The sequence below is a fragment of the Dipodascopsis tothii genome (genome assembly GCF_038497935.1).
Source record: "Dipodascopsis tothii strain CBS 759.85 unplaced genomic scaffold V1510scaffold_17, whole genome shotgun sequence".
Taxonomy (NCBI): Eukaryota; Fungi; Ascomycota; class Lipomycetes; order Lipomycetales; family Lipomycetaceae; genus Neoaidaea; species Neoaidaea tothii.
The window spans coordinates 261,687-279,813 of NW_027118001.1; the positions used below are offsets into that span (position 1 = coordinate 261,687).

Below are 18,127 nucleotides of genomic sequence, written 5' to 3' on the forward strand. Positions count from 1 at the left end.
AACGTAATTTTACCGCGCAGACACATCCGTGCTGCGTGTACGCAAATGGAGATGGCAAATAATACGCCGCAGTCCGGGGCGTACACGTGCGCGTGCCGCCCTGGTCAGACAGGCTCGCCCATGCAAGCGTATGGTACACAGCCACGCCGGCGCTACCAGACTGCGAGACTGCGGGGTAGACCGCGGGCGCGGCTGCTACGCGCAGGCGCGGCTGGTGCGACGTGGCGGCCCAGCGGCGTCGGTCTGGAGACGCGGCGGCGAGACAGCGTAGAGAGTACGCCGCATGGCGTGCGGCGCGAGTCAGCGCAGCGCCACGGGCGCCACGACTAACTGCACCAGCCCCGCCACTAACGCGAGCGCTCCCTGTCCAGCCCCCGGCCACACCGCCGATCGATGCCTACGCCGGCGCGGCGGCTGGGGCCGCGTCGGCAATCCCGTCAGGCTGGCGGCGGGCAGTATGCCGCACAGAGGCACGGATCGGCACGGGGATCCTGCGGCCTCAAGCCGTCCGCCCGGGCAACGCGATCCAGCACAACGGACTCGCGCCGCACAGGCCGACGCCGGTGGGCAGTGGGCGGCCCCGCGTGCTGAGATGTGCGCGGCCAGCTGCATAACCGTCACGCGGCGCGGCGCGAGATTTGCTGGGTAAACCCGCTCAGCGGCCAGGAACCCCAAAAAACGCGGTCGCGCTTAATTAGGAGGGCCGGCAGGCTACGCTTCCTTTCTCTTCCATCCACCCTCCTCGAGATCAGGACATAGAATCAACGAAGTATGGTGGTTGCGATCGGCGTCGTGGCAGTGGTCGTAGTGGCGTGCCACATGGTGCTGGTCAACAGCAAGTACGGTGCTAACCGGTTGTTCCGCTAGATGCCTTCCGACGCCTTCAACCAAGCTGTAAGGTGCCGGCAGCTGCAGCGCTGACAAACAGGCCGAGTCCGTGCAGAGCCTGACGGTCAAGCCGACGGACGACGAGCTGCTGTCGGTAGGTGGGCAAGCCAGGATGCGGCTAACGGCAGCTGTACGGCCTGTTCAAGCAGGCCACGGTCGGCGACAACACGACGCCCAAGCCCTCGGTGTTTGACCTGAAGGGCAAGTACAAGTGGAACGCGTGGGACAAGCTCAAGGGCAAGTCGCAGGAGGACGCGGAGAAGGAGTAAGTCGCGCGTGGGGCGCGCTGACCTCAGGTACATTGAGCTGGCCGAGTCGCTCGTGGCCAAGTACTCGAACTAGAATGGCTTCCGTCGGACGTTCCGTCTAGCAATATATCTCGCGATCTACCTTGAGTGCATTGTCCTCTGCCAACGGCGGCGTGCGGCCGCCGGCGGCGACGGCGGCCGTGTGAGACACGCGGGCCCTGTAGGCGGATAGCCGCGTGGTCGCGGCTGGCGGCGAATTATTCGCGCTGCAGCGCCGCGCATTATCGGCGGTGTCAACCCCGTGTCAGCCGGCTACGGCTATGCACGGCCAGGTGCTCTGGCGCGGCCACAGCTCGGCCAACAGCCAGGGTCTGACCTACCTGCGACGGCCTGGATCACGTATGCTGCGTTTTTAGGCGAGAGACCTAGCGAACGGCGGCCCGCCACGGCCGCGGGAGCCATGGGCGGCGCTAGGACTGTCCTGGCGCCGGCGACGCCGTGGCCTGCAGCTTGCTGCCGCTGGTGCCGTCGCTGGCGTAGCCGCGAACGCGGCAGCGGGCCGGGTACCACTGGCGTAGCGCGGTACCGGTACGCGTGCCGGTGCCGCAAGAGCGGCCGCCAGGCCGGCGGCGTGCGGTACCGGTACGCCAGCGGCCCGGCGGTACGTGCAGCGGACCGACGGCACGCTTGGGCGCGCATATCTCCTGCGCCGGCAACGCGGCCGCTAAGACGTGGTCTGGCGACAGTAATGCACATATGGAGCAATCGTAGGATTATTAATTGGCTGACGGCCGGGCTGGCGGACGACGGTCGGCCGCCAGTCGCGGCCGGGCGCCCGGCGGCCGGCCGTACGGCTGGCCAGGTGGCCGGCCCAAGGGCAGCCCGGCTGGCCGCGCGTCGGCGGGGTCGTGGCCGGCGGCGGGAGGCGCGCCGCGGCAGCTGCGGCTCGTGCGGCGTGCCGCCGTCGCTGCCGGAGGCCGCATGCCGTGCGGCGCATCGGGTATTCCGACGCTGCACGTCGACGCCACAACGCGCGCTAGTGGCCGGGTAATAATAGTAGGCCCTTCGGCTATTGTGCGCTATAGCCCGGACCGGGGTGCAAACAATGGTTTCTAGCCGGTGACGCATGAGACAGGGTACGAACTGCTCAGAATGGATAACGGTACCCGCGGTCCAAGACGCTGGCTCGACTAAGGTACGGCACCGGCGGCGACCAGGCCCGGCTAGCGCGACGCGCTAGAATTAGTATAGATAAGAGATGACATATTTGATAACCGTGGCGCGCCCTAACCCAAAGTCAAGATGGCGGTGGCTCGAGGTCGGGCCGCGCTGGCTTCATATCAGAATGCAGTTTGCCGTCGCCGGTGCAGATAAGATACGAGTACGAGCAGCCGTTTCGTGGCCGGTGATTCAGCCCATAGATGTGCAAGAGTCGCGTCGATCGCTGGAGCTAACGCCCAATTGACGCGTGCAGATTGTACATGACAAATCCTCGCCCTACATGCGCCCGGTTCGCCCGAGAGTGCGGCCGGGCACAGGCCGTCGGGCTGGACAGCCCCGGTAGCCGCACGCGCGCGCACCGGGCACATGGCGACACACGCAGCCGCGTCCGGGGCAGCACAGGCCGGCGCCGATAGCACGGAAGACCCGGCGAACAGGCCGGCCGCGCTCGGCGACCGCGCTCGCTCCGCGCTCGGCCACAGCCAGGCGCGCGCGCAGCCACACGCGCACGCGCGCCGCCTCTACAAGCCGCTCGCGCAGCACTCATAGTCTCAGACTCGGTCTATATTATCTATCCATTCTTTTCAGGGCGCCGGCGCGGCCAGCGACCCAGATCGTCACGTCGTAAGAGCAGCAGTCTCGTAATGTACATCCAGCATGAATGTCTGGCCCAGAGGCCGGCGGCCGAGGCCGCCAATATTAGATTACCCAGTGACCGAGGCAGGCGGCCGCGCCGTCAGGCGCAGCCCCCGCAATTAAAACCGTATTAAACCAAGGCCCAGTCGTAAGATATTAAGTAAAAAGTTCCCAACCAATGATGATTCCGTGATTCATGACCAGTACCGTAGTGTCTGTGGGCGCGGTGCGCCAGTGTGCCGTCGGTCGCGGCCGCATGCTGTGTGTGTGTGGCCTACATCATCATGTCGAAGCCGAGCGCGTAGGGGAAGAAGTACGCGCTGTCGAGCGCGCCCATCTCGTCGTCGGCCGAGCGCTTGGCCGACTCGGTGGCCGCGATGGCCTCGTCGAACAGCTGGACCTGCTCGTCGATGGTCTGCATGGTCTGCGACGGCGGCTGGCCCTGTAGCCGCGCGGACATGTCGTTCGGCGGGATGTACGAGTGGTAGCCCGGGAACTGGAACTCGAGCGCGCACGACGCGTTGACCATGTCGATCGGCGAGTAGACCGAGAGCCGGTCGATGAACGACGACGGCGAGCCGGGCTTGACGGGCGAGAAGTACTGCTCGGACATGTAGCTGCCGGGCTGCGTGATGTCGGTGGCCGTCGACGTCGGCGAGAGGAACTCGGGCGAGTTGAGCGCGTTGTACATGAACGGCGGCGGCGACATCGAGTCCAGGTCGAAGTCCTCGTTGAAGAACGAGGGCGCCTCGGTGGGCAGCTGCAGCTGCGACGGCGCCGAGCCGACCGTGAGCCCGAACTTGGACGACGAGAACTGGTCGAAGAACTGGGTGTCGACCGAGACCGGCGTCGGGTAGCTCTCGGGGTCCGAGGCGGGCGTGGCGCCGTCGCGGTCGTCGCCGAGGGCGACGGCGGCCGGGTTCGGCGACGGCGCCAGCGACGGCGCGGCCGACTCGAACTTGATCGCCGCCAGCTTCTTGTTGGCGGCGGCGGCCGACGCCGCCAGCGCGGCCGCGTTGCCGATCGACGCGCGCTTGGCCTTGGCCGCGGCCGCCTGGGCGGCCGCGCCCTTGGCGCCGTTCGCCTGCCGCGAGTACGTGCACGAGATGTCGCGCACCTCGCACTTGTTGCAGGGGTTGCCGAGGTTGCACTTGACCTTGAAGCGCACGCACTGGTCGCAGGCCTTGCCCTGGGTGCGCTTCTGGGTCAGCATCGAGGCGTCGACCTGGGCGCCGCGGCGGATCTGGCACTTCTCAAAGTGGCGCTTGAGGATGTCGCTCCGGCAGAACGAGTCGCCGCAGAGGACGCACTTGTAGGGGCGGTCGCCGGTGTCTGGGGTCAGCGTGGGCGCGGATCAGACACTTACGTCTGAGCATGTGGCGCTTGAGGTGCTTGGCATGCAGGTATGACCGCGAGCACTCCTTGCAGGGGTACTTGCCGGCCGCGTTCTTGCCGGTGGCCTGGACGACGGCCGGCGCGGACTGCAGCGAGAGCAGGGCCGGGCGCTTGGCGTCGACGGCGGAGCCGACGGAGGAGGCCGACGAGGCCGAGGCGAAGGACGACAGCGAGGCCGACGACGACACGGACTTGATCGAGGCCGCGATGGTGGACGGGATCGACGAGACGGACGTCGACAGCGCCGGCACGGGCGCATGATCGTCGTCAAAGGCCGACAGCGGCGACGAGGCCGACGGCGACGCGGCCGACAGCAGCGTGCTCGGCAGGAACTTCTGCAGCAGCGCGTTCTCGAGCATGATCGTGCCCGCCGGCTGGGCCGCGGGCTTGAACAGGTCGGCCACGGCGGACGACGTCGTCTGGGGCGCAGCGTCGTCGGCGAATTGCGCGTTCGAGAACACAGGCGAGCCGGCGAAGTCGGCCGAGCCGAACGCGGGCGAGGACACAAAGGCGCGGGAGGCCATTGCTAGCAGAGGAGGCAAGAGTGCAGGGACGGTGGCATGTACCTGCTACACGAGGGCGAGGGCTGGAGCTGGGCTGCGATCTGCCGGGCGGACGGTTCACTTTTAATACCTGGCCGGCGGCCAGGACAATAGTGCTTACACACGCGGTCGGGCTAGCAGGGCGTAGTGTTCCTCGGGCGGAAAGTCTATCTCTGTAGCCGGAGCGAAAGTAGAAAAGAAAGCCTGGAGATACAGCCGTCGAGTCTGGCTAGTGTCCGACGGATAGGCTGTCTCGCTGCGCTGCCCTTAGTCAGACGGCATATCGGCCGATACGCCCGCGGAGCACCCGCGCCCAGCCAACGCCGACGGCGCCGACGCCCGGCTTGGCCGTGGCTGCGGCAGCCACCCCGCGACGGCGGCGCGGGCGGCGCGGCGGCGGCGCCAACGCCGGCGCGCGCTGGCCGACGTGCGCCGGGGGCCAACTGTCGTGACAATTGCTAATATCGGCGCGGCCGCTGGGGACTAGGGGCGAACGGGCTAGCGGCCGGGAGGTCCGCGGCCAGGGCCTTGTCGCGGGCGCGCGGCACTCCCGCTCAGATAAACGGCACGCTGGCGGCGGCGGGCGAGGGCGCGGAGGGCGCGAGAACAGCGGACGACGCCAGCCGCCGGCTGCGTCCGGCGCTAGCCGGATGGGGACCGGCTGTGCGCGCGATTGCCCCGGGTACGCACCCAGAGCCCTGGGACGGGCAAGATCGGGCCTGCGCTAGCCGCGGGGGGCCTGGACCATGCAGTGCTAGCGCACGCGCATGTGCTGTGTAGCGCGTGTGCGTCGGCTGCGGCACGTATGCGGGTATCAAAACCCCGAGCCGGTACTTGGGACGCAGGGTACGACGCCATTGTGCGACAGAGTGTCACAATCTGTTGTAGAGGTACCGATTCCGCATGAAGGCGTGCTTGTGTCGCACTGGCGGCTGCGCTAGCCGGTCTGGGACTAGTGCCCTGGTGACCGCCGTCGCCTGCCGCCCGCGATGACTGCCGCCGAATTGCACGAGCCCTGAGTGGCTGGGCACGCGCCGGCCGCCGCGGCGACGGCCGCGCGACGGCCGCGCGACGGCCGGCGGAGCAGCGGCGGCCGGGCGGCGGCAGCGGCCGGCGGCCTGAGCCGGCAGGCTGCCCTGGCCGGCGTGCGGCGCACGCGGCTGCGCGCGCGGCCGGGTAAACGCACAGCGCAACCGACTTCCTATTGCGCGTGCGTGCGCCAGGCTGGCCACCGCGGTCTGGTACCGCGCGGTGGCCTGCACGCCGCACGCCGCCCGCCGCCGTGGTTAGAGTTTGCCGATACGAGCCCTTAGCGCGCCCAAAGCCTTTAATATTGGCGCGCGCTACCCCGGTTCGGCAGTCTTGCGGTAGCAGGTACCATGTACGACCTAGCTAAATTCTCCGTATCTTCTAGTATCCTTCCGTTCTTGGTCGATGCGGCTAGCGTGCCCTGCCGCCTCGCCGCGCAATGGAACATCCGACGGCCTCCAGCAGGCCGCCGGCAACGGCCAACGGCCGCTGGCTGCGAGTCGCCCGAGTCGCGCGGCGCAGCCGTGCCCGGGTGCGGGCGCGCGCGGCCCGGCGAGCGCCCGCGGCGGCCGCGGCGCGGCGGCCGCGGGCGCACCGCCACCCGCGGGCGCACCGCCACCCGCGCCGCCACCGTGCCGCGCACCGCCACCCGACCGCCCGTCTGGCCCGCCAATTACCCGTCCCGTGGTTGGCCAGCCCGCCGGCCCGCCCTCCGGGGATGCGCCTCCGGAGGCTGCCCAAAAAGGCTCCTGAGCCCGGGGCCCAACTAGGGCCGGGCTAGCCGGCCGGGCCCGGGCGCTCGCCCCGGCGGCGAGGCGCTCGCGCCAGTCATCGCCCGGCTCAGCCAGGCGCGATCTGCGCGTTCGCGGCTGGTATCGCTCGTATCGATAGTCGTTACCTGTTACCCGCGCCGCCCGTCACCCACGCCGTCAGCCCACGGCTGCAGTCGATAAGCACCCGTCTATCGCTATCGCCTGCGCCGCCAGCCCCCAGAGGCTGTCAGACGTAACCTTATCTTTATCGCTCTATCGCGCCGCGCTACCCAGCTATCGCCCTAGCGCCGCGGCCTCCCGTCGAGTCATTCGCTTGCTATCTATTTTAAGCCGCCGCCAGGGCCGCTCTGCGCGCTCCCGGAGCTAGGCCCGAACCCGCGCTGTCCGCGCCGCCAGCTGGCACAATGCCCGGTCGCGCGAGCGGCCGCCGCCGGCCGCGCTAGCCGGCCGTGAACACGGCCGCAGGCCTGGTCAGCAGCCCGGCCGACTCGGTCGAGGCCACGGCCGTGAACCGCGCGGCCGAGATGGCCGACGCGGCGCCGCTGTCGTCCGTGAGCGTGCGCGCGGCCGCAAAGTCCTCGGCCGTCATGGCCTCGCGCCGCCGGACGAGGTCCTCCTCGATCGTGCCCTCGAGCACGAGCGTCTCGACGTACACCGGCCGCGTCTGCCCGATCCGGTGCGCGCGCCGCATGGCCTGCGCCTCGATGTTCGGCTGCCACACCGGGTTCACAAAAAACACGCGCGACGCGGCCGAGACGTTGAGCCCGTGGGCCGCCAGCTGCAGGTCCATCAGCATCACCGAATACTGGTCCGTGCTGCCAAACGCGGCCAGATTGTCGGCCCGCGCGCCCGGCCCGAGCGACGTCGTGTAGAAGCAGTGCCGGACGTGCGCGATTTCGAGCGCCTCGCCGATGAAGTACGCGACGTCGTCGTACTCGTAAAAGACGATGCTCTTTTCCGCGCCAGCCAATTCCCGCAGCCGCGAGACCAGGTACGACAGCTTGGACGAGCACGTGCCGAGCGTAGCGGCCGCCCGGTACGCGGACCCGCCCGCCAGCGCGGCCTCCGTGCTGTCGGGGAGGGGCTCGGCCTGCTTGGCGAGGGCGTGGCGGCCGCGGTCGGTCCGACGGTCCCCGCGCCGCTCGCGTTTTTCGCCACCACGCCCGGCCCTGTTGGACGGAATGGGCAGCAGGTCGGCGGCCGGGGGGGCGGGGGCGGTGCCGCCGGCGCTGCTGGCGCCGCTGGCGGCGCTGGCGCCGCTGCCGGCCGCCGGGCCGCCGGCATTTGCCTCGTCCTCGTCCGCGAACGCGACCGTGCGCCGCACAAACCGCCGCGAAAACCGCCGGCCGTCCCGCGCCAGCGCCGCGTCCAGCACGTCGTCGCCGACGTCGGGCCCGGCCAGCTCGGCCACCCGCCGCTGGGCGTGGATCAGCTGGGGGCCGACCAGCACGGCCGGCTCCCGGTCCTCGCCCAGCCTGTACGCCGCCCGCGCCGCCGCCGGCAGCCCGCCCACGAGGTACTCCATCTCGTGGAAGCGCGCCATGCGCAGCCAGCCCGCGTTGGCCAGCGCGCCGCGCGCGGCGGCCAGCGACTGCTCCAGCAGCCGCACGTCCTCGGGCCCGTACCCGCCCCGCGCCAGCGACTCCTCGGCCACCTTCACCAGGTGGCCGACGTCGTCCTCGGAGAATCCGGTCCAGTAGAAGGTGCTGACCTGCAGGTTGCTCACCAGCCGCCGCAGCGACAGCCGGTTGGCCCGGTGGAAGAGGTAGTCCTGGTCGACGCGCTCGGACGAGACCGCGTTGACCGCGACCACGGCCGTAAACAGGTTGACCGCGATCGCGTTGTGGATCGACGGCGCCAGCCGGACCACCCGGTGGTGCAGCGGCGGCATTGCGACCTCGTGGCGCAGGTCGGCCGCGCGATGGCGGACCATGAGCTGCTGCAGCACGCGGCCGACGTTGCCGGCCGCGCCGCCGTCCACAAACGGCCCCGAGCAGTACTTCTGCCACCAGCCGGGCGCGCTGGTCCACGGCTCGGCCCGCAGAAAGTCCGCGACCAGGTGGCCGAGCCGGGCGAGGTCTGCGGCGAGCGCGGTCCGCGACGGCCGGCCCCCTCGGCGTTCTCCGAGCCCGACCGTGGCCCCGACCAGGCCCGGCACGGGCGTGCCGGTGACCGCCCAGCGGCGGTCGACGCGCAGCGCGCCGGCCAGCATCACGGCCGTGGTGCTGGCGGCCGCCATCGAGTGGCCCTCGTCGATCACGACGCGCTTCCAGTGGACGTCGAACAGCGCCGACGCGGCCGTCTCGAGGCCGAACCTGCCCTGGCCGACGAGCACGACGTCGGCGGCGGCCGCCGCGCGCCAGTCGGCGGGGCCGCGCCCGACGTAGGCCACGGCGAGGAACCCCGGCTCGACGTGCTTGGCGATCTCGGCCGTCCATTGCGCGTAGAGCGAGTCCGGCACCACGACCAGCGTCGCCGCCGACAGCACGATTTCGCGCGCCGACACGCGCTCGGGGGCCCGGCGCGACGCCGCGCCCGTGTGCCGGTTGACGTTGGCGGTCTCGGCGACATACGTGGGCCGCAGCGCGGCCAGCTGGTCCGCGATCCGGCCCGGCAGGTCGCCGCGGAACCGCCGCCACGGCAGCCCCTGCCGGACCACCGTCGCCAGGCACGCCTCGGCCAGCGTCGGCACGGCCCGCCGGGTCGTCACGAGTGCGGCCTGCGCCGGCACGCGCGCGGTCTGGTACTTGGTGGCGCAGATCAGCGCCAGACAGATGCACGTCTTGCCGAAGCCCATCTCCTCGGCCAAGATGCCGCCGTGGACGCCGTCGAAGTACGTCGGCTGCCGGTACACGTCGCCGGTCTCGAAGTCGACGTACGCGCGGCCGCCGACGGGCGGCACGGCGGGCACGAGCCGCGGGTCCAGCGACCGTTCGGTGAGCAGCTCTTTGCGGAGCATCGTCGCCAGCGACTCGCGCTGGTACCCGTACAGCACGGACGCCAGCCCGTCGATGTCGCCGTCCAGGGCGCGCCCGACGAGGCCCTCGGTGTCGTCGTCGGCCGTGGCGTGCCCGGACGCGGCGGCGACGTCGGCGGGGGCCGACGAGACCGCGTTGAAGAGGTCCTGCAGGGTGGGCGCCGTGTCGGCCTTTTCGCGCACCACAAACCGCGCACTGCCGCCGCCGGCCCCGGCCCAGGCCGCGGGCGAGCTGTCGGCCGCGGCCAGCACGGCCAGCACGCGCCGGACAGGCACCTTGGGCTGGGGGATGAGGAACCGGCGGCCGTCGACGTCCGCGGGCACGGCGTAGATCCGCACACGGGCGACGGCCCCGGGCCTGAACGTGGCCCGCAGCCGCCGGGCGCGCACCTGGGCGACGACGTCGCCGAGCACGCCGTCCGCGCTGGCTGCCGGCAGCCAGCGCCAGCCGTCGGGCGCGTCGGGAGTGCCGGCGGTGTCGGCAGATGTGAGCGCGGCCGCCGCCGGGCCGGCCACGTCGATCACGCCGACGGCGACCATGCGCGACAGGTCCAGCAGCACCTGCAGCCGCTGCTGCTCGCGGAGCACGTTTTCGGCGCTTGGTTGCTGTCGTTAGAGTGCCCACGAGAGACATACCCGCTGGCGTTTGGGCGCCCGGTTGGCCTGCGGTTCCGTGTCCGGACGCTTTGCGCCGGCCGCTGCCCGTCGCCGGGGACTGCCGGCGGCTGCTGGGTCGGCACTGGGGCTGCTGGTGGCTGGCGTCGTCGGGCTTGCCGGCAAAGTCGTGCCGGGCGCAGTGGGCGCCGGCTCAGTGGGCGCCGGCTCAGTCCCCGGACCGGTTCTGTCGCCGCCAGACGCCGGCAACGGCGTCGAGGCGTCGGCCGCCAGCTCGGCCTTGGTGGCCACGCCGCCCGCGGCCGCAGCCGGGCCCGCCGGCGGCGTGCTGATGGCGGTGGTGGCCAAAGTCGAGTCTGCGAAAGTGGCCTGATCCAACTTCTGGCCAGCGTCTGCGGCCGCACCAGTGCCGACGGACGCCGGCACGACCATGGCGGATGGGCACGTGTCCATTCCGTGTGTGTGCACAGCCAGGAGCCCGTGCGAGCCCTGGGCCGGCTGCTGTGCCGATTCTGCGGGCGGCGTTCGCTGTGCTGGCGGCGCCAAATGCGCAATTGCGGCGCGAATCCGGCCGCGATCGCGTCCTAGCGTCGTCAGCACGTCGCCGCCGTAGTCACAAACCTGCCGCGCGAATCTGGCCCGTGTGCCGTCGTGCGTTGGCCACCGGCGCGGACAAGGGCGCGGCCGTGGGTGGAGCGTGAGGTGTAGACTTAACGCCGGATTTTCTTCACTTTCTGATCACCTCGGCAAGGATATCAACGATCTCACCGCGCCGGATCGCCATGGTCAGCAGGAGATCCAAGACGACGGTGCACGTCAGTAAGTGATGATGGGAGTGTGGATGCGGGCGGGCTGGACGCCGTGGTTGGCTGTGGCTCGGCGAGGCGGCCAGACCGGCCAAGCGGCCCGCGAAGCAGCGGCCGGCCACGGCCGCGCAGGCTCTGGCAGTCGCCAGACACGGCCGTCCCGTCGCCAGACGCCGGCCAGCCGGTCGCCAGACACTAGGCGGCCCCGGCGGCCCGGCGTGCAGGCTCTCCGTGCCGATTGCTGACGCCCAGGCGGCCTTGATTCGGCCGTGACCGCGCAGGTCGTCCACGACGCCTTCATCCCGTTCGGCGACATCGTCGACGTCGAGCTCCCCCGCGACAACAAGAGCCGTAAGTACGTCGCCGGCCGCGCTGACCGCAGGCGAGCTGCACCGCGGGTTCGCGTTTGTCCAGTACGAATCGGCGCAGGACGCCGACGCGGCCATCGACAACATGGACCAGGCCGAGCTGTACGGGCGCACTCTACGGGTGACGAGCGCGCGGTCACAGAACGAGACGTTCGACATCGCCAACGCCAAGACGGCCGTGTGGGAGCAGGAGGGCTGGCTGCAGCTGCACCAGGTCGACGAAGAGGACCGCAAAGCGGTCGAGGAGGCGGCCGCGGCGGCCGCGGCCGCGGCCGCCGGCGACCCGGTCGACGCCATGGCGCGGCTGGACATGGCCGGCCCGCAGCAGGAGTGACTACGAGTGTATATAGGAATGCTGTTTATTGAGCTTGCACGCTTACTCGATCGATCTGGCCTTGTAGAACCGGAGCTGGGGTCAGCGCCGCGCGGCGACGTGCTTACCGTCTTGTCGGTGTAGTACTTGTAGCCCATGGCTCCGACACCGCCGCCCACGGCAATGGCCAGGAAGATGAACAGGGGCCAGACCTCGTACGGGACGAACTTCTTGATGGTGTCGGCGGTCGAGGCCTTCTTGGCGTCGAACAGACGGCCGGCGGGACGCATGCCGGCCGACTGCGACAGCCGGAAGGAAGCGCCCATGCAGGGGCGGAACGCGCGCAGGTAGGTGGGCTGCATTGTCTGCTGGTCAGCGCTGGCGGACTGGTGCGGCCGGCCCGGCCCCGGAGGCATCCGGCGACGGCCATCGATGGCCGCCGGAGAACGGGCGCGGGGAGCGAGCGGGCGCGGGCGGCGCGCCGGGGCGGCCGGGACGTACCAGGATTGAGGTCACGGAGCTGATCGGGGGTGGAAGAAAAAATTGGAGGAAGCTCGCGGCGCAGAAAAAGACGTGCGCCGGCCGGCCGGCGGCGAGTTGAGCGGCGGCCGATTGGCTGGAGGGGCGTGCTGGGAAGTACGCGGGCGGCGCGGGCAGGCGTAGGCGCGGGACCGGCGCCGCACCCCGTGCGGCGCGTTGCCCCGGCAACCGTCACGCGTCGCAGGCTCGTGCGGCTTGTGTCTCAGCCGTCACTGCACGTCGCGCGGCGCAGTGGCTCGTGCACCCCCTGTTACATCCTTGTTCTCGACAGCTTAAAAGTGCCCGTCCCCCCGGCGGCGGCCGCACCCCGCCCCGGCATCCGGCGGAGTACGCGCTCAGCCGCAGCGTACGCAGGTTTGTCAGAGTCCATTGGTAATATACAGAAGAGTCACAACTTTTGGATCACAGCGGATCACAGGGACCCAGCGCGCCGGGCGCAGGGCCTACGCGCGCGGCTCGAGCGGCGCCTCCCTATAGTGGCGCGCGCCGTGGCGCGGGCACACGTCCTTGCGTGGCTCCAGGATCTTCGTCTCGGTCTGGCACGGGTACCCGTACCGTTTCTTTATGCATTTATGTGTTCGGTTTCTGAATTCTGCCGATTAATAATGCGATTGCGGGACGCAGCGCTACTCACAGAGACCGGAAGCCGCAGGGCCAGACCTGCCATATTTGGGCGCACATGAAACCGCCGGGCCGTCAGATGCCCCGGGAGGCGGCGGCGGCAGATATATGCGCGGGCTGTGATGCGGCCTCGGCCAGCAATGTCTCGATCTAGCCGGCCGGTGATCGTGCCGACGATGGAGAGTGATCCGCGTGACAGCACGGCTCGACAGGGCCTGGAGACTGAGCAGGTGCACGGCGGCCTGGCACGCCGCCGCGATCTATTTATACTGCGTGATAGCTCGGCTGCTCCGCACCGGGGCTCAGGCGCATCGCCTTAGCGACCGCAGTGACGCCAGGCCCGGCCCCCTGCGCGCCCGACCGGGCCGTTCGCGCGGCGCCAGCGCCTGCCGGACCGGGGCAGGCGGCCTGCAGCTTGGTGCGCACGTCTGGTCCGGGCCTCGGCCGGCGCGCGCGCCAGGGCGTGCGCCGCTGGGCCTGTAGCGGGCCCGCGTGAGGCTCTGTCACGCGGCGACGGCCGCACCCGGACGGGCCGGCTCCGGACGCCCCTGAGCGCCTACGGCGGGCTCAATTCGCTAGCGGCGCGCCGCGCGGCGCGCCGTGCGCCAGCCGCCGGGCGCCCGGGCGCGGCGGCGCGCGGCCGGCCGGCGGCGGGGCGGCGGCGGCGGCGCGGCGGCGCGGCGACGCGGCGACGCCGGCGGCCGATGCGTGCCGGTCGCATTGGCAATGCTCTGAGTCGCCACGCCGTTAGGCCAATTCGTGCACCATCGCGTCATGCGCCCAGTCTGTCAGCGCATTGCCCAACGGCGCCGACGAACGGGGGCGCCGCAGTTGCGGCCGGACAGCCACCAGTGGCGCGCCAGGCCCGCCGCGGACTGGGCCAGGAGGCAGCCGACACCGAAAAACGGCGGCCGGGTCATGCACGTTGGTGCACCGCCCGCGCGAGGCCGCATTGGCTCCATTGCGGACGTGACTGCCGGCCGCTGGTGGGCGCCCGATCAGGCCGCCGGCGGCCGGTCAGCCGCCGCCAGCCGCACGCCCACCGCCCCTGCGTGTGCGTCCGAGCACCAGCCCCGTGGCCGGCCGGCGGCCGGTCGCGACCGGGCTAAAGGTCGACAGCCGCGGCGCACGGCACCCGCACGTGTCGCGTCTGGCTGCCAGGCACAGGCACCTCGCTCGCGTCGCGGCCGGCACCGCGCCGACGCGTCGCCGGCTCCGCGGCCTGCGGCTCGCGTTCGCCATCGCGTCGCGCAAGCCGCAAGCGCGGCCCGCGTCCCCGGTAAAGCCCGTTTAGGCGCGCCGACGCGCATGAGCCGCACGCGGAGCCGGGCGCCCGGGTCTGTCATGCAGCTTCCTGCAGCCTACTGCGCGACGGCGCGCAAGCGCCGGCCGACGTGCAGATACGCGCAGGAACGCACAGCCGCATATCGGGCGCCGCACGTCATGCGGCGCGCCGGCCGCATTCTGCCCCGCGCAATCTCCGGTCATGCTGTGATCCGGTGTGCTCACGCCCGAGTGCCCTGCCAGCCGAGCACTCCCGACCTCCTCGGCTTTCGTAGACGCTGTCTAGACCGCACGAGCCGCACGCCGTGCGGCGCGCCGCTCCGTGCGACCCTCAGGGGGGCGCCAGTCGCATGACCTGCCGGCAGCCACGCCGCGCGTCGCGTGTTTCGTACTAACGACTGCGGCGGCCGGCCGGTGGTGTGCTGTGCGGGCAGGCCTACGGAGCTGTGGCCGCACAGCGGCTCTGACGGCGACCGGCGGCTGCCGGGGAAGATCACCGCGGACGCCGAGAGCTGTGAGCGCGGCTATATGCCGCACGGAGTGCGGCTCGCCACCGGCAGCACCGACCTTGAAGGTCGCCGCCGGAGGCCGTCCGGTGGTGCAACGAGCCTCTGGCAGCGACTCCGTCGAGGATGGCTGCCCGGCGGTGTAACGAGCCTCCGGCGGCGACTCCGTCGAGGGTGGCTGCCCTGCGGGCAGATCAAGCGATGCGCGAGCTATGCGGCTATATGCCGCACGGAGTGCGGCTCGTTACCGGCAGCGCCAACCATGGAGGTTGCCGCCGGGGCCCGCCGGGGGGTGAATCGAGCCTCCGGCGGCGACTCCGTCGAGGGTGGCTGCCCTGCGGGCAGATCAAGCGACGCGTGCGAGCAGGGCGGCTATATGCCGCACGGAGTGCGGCTCGTAACCGGCAGCGACAACATTGAAGGCCGCCGCCGGGGCCCGTCCGGGCGGTGAATCGAGCCTCCGGCGGCGACTCCGTCGAGGGTGGCTGCCCTGCGGGCAGACCAAGCGGCGTGCGCGAGCGGTGCGGCTATATGAGCCGCACGCCCTGCGGCTCATATAGCCGCACACCCCTGACTCTCGGCCGTCCGCGTCGGCCCACGCTCCTCGGCAGTCGCCATCGCGGCCGCGATGGCGCAGTCCGGTGCGCGCGATCATGGGGCAGCCCTGGACGGGCCCGTCGCGTCTGGCCGACGCCGGCAAGTCGCTGGGAGCGGCGGTAACAACTACGCCGGAAAAAAAATTTCAGATCACCATCTGCTCCGGTACCAATATGACAACGTCCCGCGCTGCGTGCGCACTCTGGGACGTCGCACGGGTGCCGCTGCGCTCGGCGCGCATGCGGCACGCGTGCTGGCCGGCGCGTGGGCCCGACCGGCTCGCCTGGCGGCCGGCCCGGGCGGTCTTGTGCGCCCGGCCGGGACCGGCCCTCGACACCCCGCATTACCTGCCCAGCGTCCGTACGTTTGCGATGGCCGCGGCCGCACGCGCCCAGGCCAAGCCGGCCGTCGTCGAGAGCGAGGTGCTCGACCGCGGGGCCGCCTGGGTCGCTGCCAGCGACAAAGTGCACCCCGCGGCCGGCCAGCCAGGGGCCGTGATGGACCCCGGCACCGCCGTCGACCGGCTGACCGCGGACTTTGAGCTCTCGGAGAAGGCGCGGCAGGCGTCGGTCGTCAACCTGTCGGCCCGGATCGTGCGGCCGCGCGGGCTGGCGCCGGACGTCAAGATGGACGAGATCACCCGGCTGTTCAAGCTGGTGCGGCCCGAGACGTGGCCGCTGGTCGGTAAGTGGATCGGCGGGCGCGCTGACAGCAGGGTCGTGCGTGCTGCTGTTCATCTCGTCGGGCGTGACGCTGGCCGTGCCGTACGCGATCGGCAAGATCCTGGACATCGCCACCAAGGCCACGGCCGCGGACGAGCTCATCCTCGGGCTCTCGCTCGAGCAGTTCTACTACGCGCTCGGCACGGTGTTTGTGGTCGGCGCCGGCGCCAACTTCGGGCGCACGTACATCCTGCGGGTGATCGGCGAGCGCGTGGTGGCGCGGATCCGGTCGCGGCTGTTCCGCAACACGGTCCTGCAGGACGCCGAGTTCTTCGACGCCAACCGCGTCGGCGACCTGCTCTCGCGGTTCTCGAGCGACGCCAACATCGTGGCCAAGTCCATGACCCAGAACATCTCGGACGGGCTCCGGGCGGTCGTGTCGGGCGCGGTCGGCCTGGCCATGATGGGGCACGTGTCCATGTACCTGACCGCGATGGTGCTGCTGGTTGGCCCGCCGGTGGCCGTGGGCGCGTACCTGTATGGCCGGCGGGTGAAGAACATCACGACGCTGACCCAGGCGGCCCTGGGCGCGTCCAACAAGGTCGCCGAGGAGGGCCTGGGCAACATCCGCACCGTGCAGTCGTGCTCGGGCGACGTGTTCGAGGTCCGGCGCTACAACGACCGCATCCGCGACATCTTTGCGGTCGGCCGCCGCGAGGCGCTGCTGTCGGCGACGTTCTTCAGCTCGATGAACCTGGCCGGGAACGCGACCGTGCTGGCGATCCTGGGCATGGGGTCGCACCTGGTCCTGCAGGACGTCATCACCTTCGGCGACCTCTCGTCGTTCCTCATGTACACGGCCTACACGGGCGGGTCCATGTACGGCCTCACGAGCTTCTTTTCGCGCGTCATGAAGGGCGTTGGCGCGGCCTCGCGGGTCTTTGAGCTCGAGGACCGCCAGTCGTCGATTGCGCCGACCAAGGGCGTGCAGCCGCGCGGCGAGCCGGCCGGCGCCATTGTGTTCCGCGACGTGGAGTTTGCGTACCCGACCCGGCCGGCTGCGCCGGTTTTCCGCGGGCTCAACCTGACGATCGAGCCGGGCCGCAACGTGTGCATCGTCGGGCCGTCCGGCGTCGGCAAGTCGACGATCGGCCAGCTGCTGCTGCGCTTCTACGACCCCGACCGCGGCTCGATCTCGTTCGGCGGCCGCGACATCCGCGAGTTCAACCTCAAGGCGCTGCGCCGCCACATCGGCGTCGTCGCCCAGGAGCCCGTGCTCTTCTCGGGCACCATCGCCGAGAACATCGCGTACGGCCGGCCGCGGGCGACCCGCGCCGACGTCCTGGCCGCGGCCCGCCGCGCCAACTGCGACTTTGTCTTTGACTTCCCCGACGGCCTGGACACCCAGGTCGGCCCGCGCGGCGCCCAGCTCTCGGGCGGCCAGAAACAGCGCATTGCGATTGCGCGCGCGCTCATCCGCGACCCGGCGATCCTCATCCTGGACGAGGCGACGTCCTCGCTCGACGCCGAGTCCGAGACCGCCGTCAACCACGCGCTCGGCAACTTCCTCGACAGCAAGTGCACCACCATCTCCATCGCCCACCGGCTGTCGACCATCAAGCGGTCCGACGTCGTCGTGGTCCTGGCCCCGGACGGCTCCGTGCTGGAGCAGGGGTCGTACGACGAGCTCACTGCGAACGACGCGAGCCACTTTACCAAGCTGTTCCGCTAGCCGGGCATGTACATAGAGCATACCGCTGCGGCGGCAATAGATCATGGAGGACCGAGCCGCACGGCGTGCGGCGTATAGCCGCACCGCTCTGCAGTCGATCTGCCCGCAGGGCAGCTACCCTCGACGGAGTCGCCGCCGGAGGCACGCGCCATCCGCCTACGCAGCCGCATCTCGTGCGGCGCGCCCGAAGGTGAGCCGCACCGCGTGCGGCATATAGCCGCACCGCTCCGCAGTGGATCTGCCCGCAGGGCAGCTACCCTCGACGGAGTCGCCGCCGGAGGCTCACCCGTGCAACGAGCCTCCGGCGGGGGCGGCCGCCGGGGGGGGGGCGCGGGGGGCGGCCGGGGGGGCGGGGGGGCGGGGCCGGGGCCGGC

General features: G+C 70.9%; 6 protein-coding genes across 6 annotated transcripts; 3 read left to right on the forward strand and 3 right to left on the reverse strand.

The window, feature by feature from the left end:
* Positions 1-674: 674 nt before the first annotated feature.
* Positions 675-1,283, forward strand: V1510DRAFT_417969 (acyl-CoA-binding protein). Its single transcript, XM_066934056.1, has 5 exons — positions 675-769; positions 868-894; positions 929-982; positions 1,017-1,153; positions 1,185-1,283. The coding sequence occupies exons 2-5, from the start codon at positions 868-870 to the stop codon at positions 1,228-1,230; spliced, it is 264 nt and encodes an 87-aa protein (XP_066788685.1). The 5' UTR covers positions 675-769; the 3' UTR covers positions 1,231-1,283.
* A 1,984-nt stretch (positions 1,284-3,267) lies between these two features.
* On the reverse strand, positions 3,268-4,912 carry V1510DRAFT_403503 (uncharacterized protein; the record flags this gene model as incomplete). Its single annotated transcript, XM_066932174.1, has 2 exons — positions 3,268-4,325; positions 4,360-4,912. The coding sequence occupies 2 exons, from the start codon at positions 4,910-4,912 to the stop codon at positions 3,268-3,270; spliced, it is 1,611 nt and encodes a 536-aa protein (XP_066788686.1).
* A 2,259-nt stretch (positions 4,913-7,171) lies between these two features.
* V1510DRAFT_395345 (P-loop containing nucleoside triphosphate hydrolase protein) lies at positions 7,172-10,633 on the reverse strand (the record flags this gene model as incomplete). The annotated part of the gene is made up of 3 exons (XM_066931863.1): positions 10,346-10,633; positions 8,061-10,315; positions 7,172-7,964 (listed from the first exon to the last, which is right to left on the reverse strand). Exons 2-3 carry the CDS (start codon positions 10,247-10,249, stop codon positions 7,172-7,174), a joined length of 2,982 nt encoding a protein of 993 aa, XP_066788687.1. The 5' UTR covers positions 10,250-10,315; positions 10,346-10,633.
* A 397-nt stretch (positions 10,634-11,030) lies between these two features.
* V1510DRAFT_395349 (putative peptidyl prolyl cis-trans isomerase) lies at positions 11,031-11,832 on the forward strand (the record flags this gene model as incomplete). The annotated part of the gene is made up of 3 exons (XM_066931864.1): positions 11,031-11,143; positions 11,383-11,481; positions 11,513-11,832. Exons 1-3 carry the CDS (start codon positions 11,107-11,109, stop codon positions 11,830-11,832), a joined length of 456 nt encoding a protein of 151 aa, XP_066788688.1. The 5' UTR covers positions 11,031-11,106.
* A 42-nt stretch (positions 11,833-11,874) lies between these two features.
* Positions 11,875-12,173, reverse strand: V1510DRAFT_403506 (uncharacterized protein; the record flags this gene model as incomplete). Its single annotated transcript, XM_066932175.1, has 2 exons — positions 11,875-11,907; positions 11,940-12,173. 2 exons carry the CDS (start codon positions 12,171-12,173, stop codon positions 11,875-11,877), a joined length of 267 nt encoding a protein of 88 aa, XP_066788689.1.
* A 3,176-nt stretch (positions 12,174-15,349) lies between these two features.
* On the forward strand, positions 15,350-17,896 carry V1510DRAFT_417992 (ATP-binding cassette permease). Its single transcript, XM_066934057.1, has 2 exons — positions 15,350-16,043; positions 16,075-17,896. Exons 1-2 carry the CDS (start codon positions 15,416-15,418, stop codon positions 17,751-17,753), a joined length of 2,307 nt encoding a protein of 768 aa, XP_066788690.1. The 5' UTR covers positions 15,350-15,415; the 3' UTR covers positions 17,754-17,896.
* The last annotated feature ends 231 nt before the right edge of the window (positions 17,897-18,127 follow it).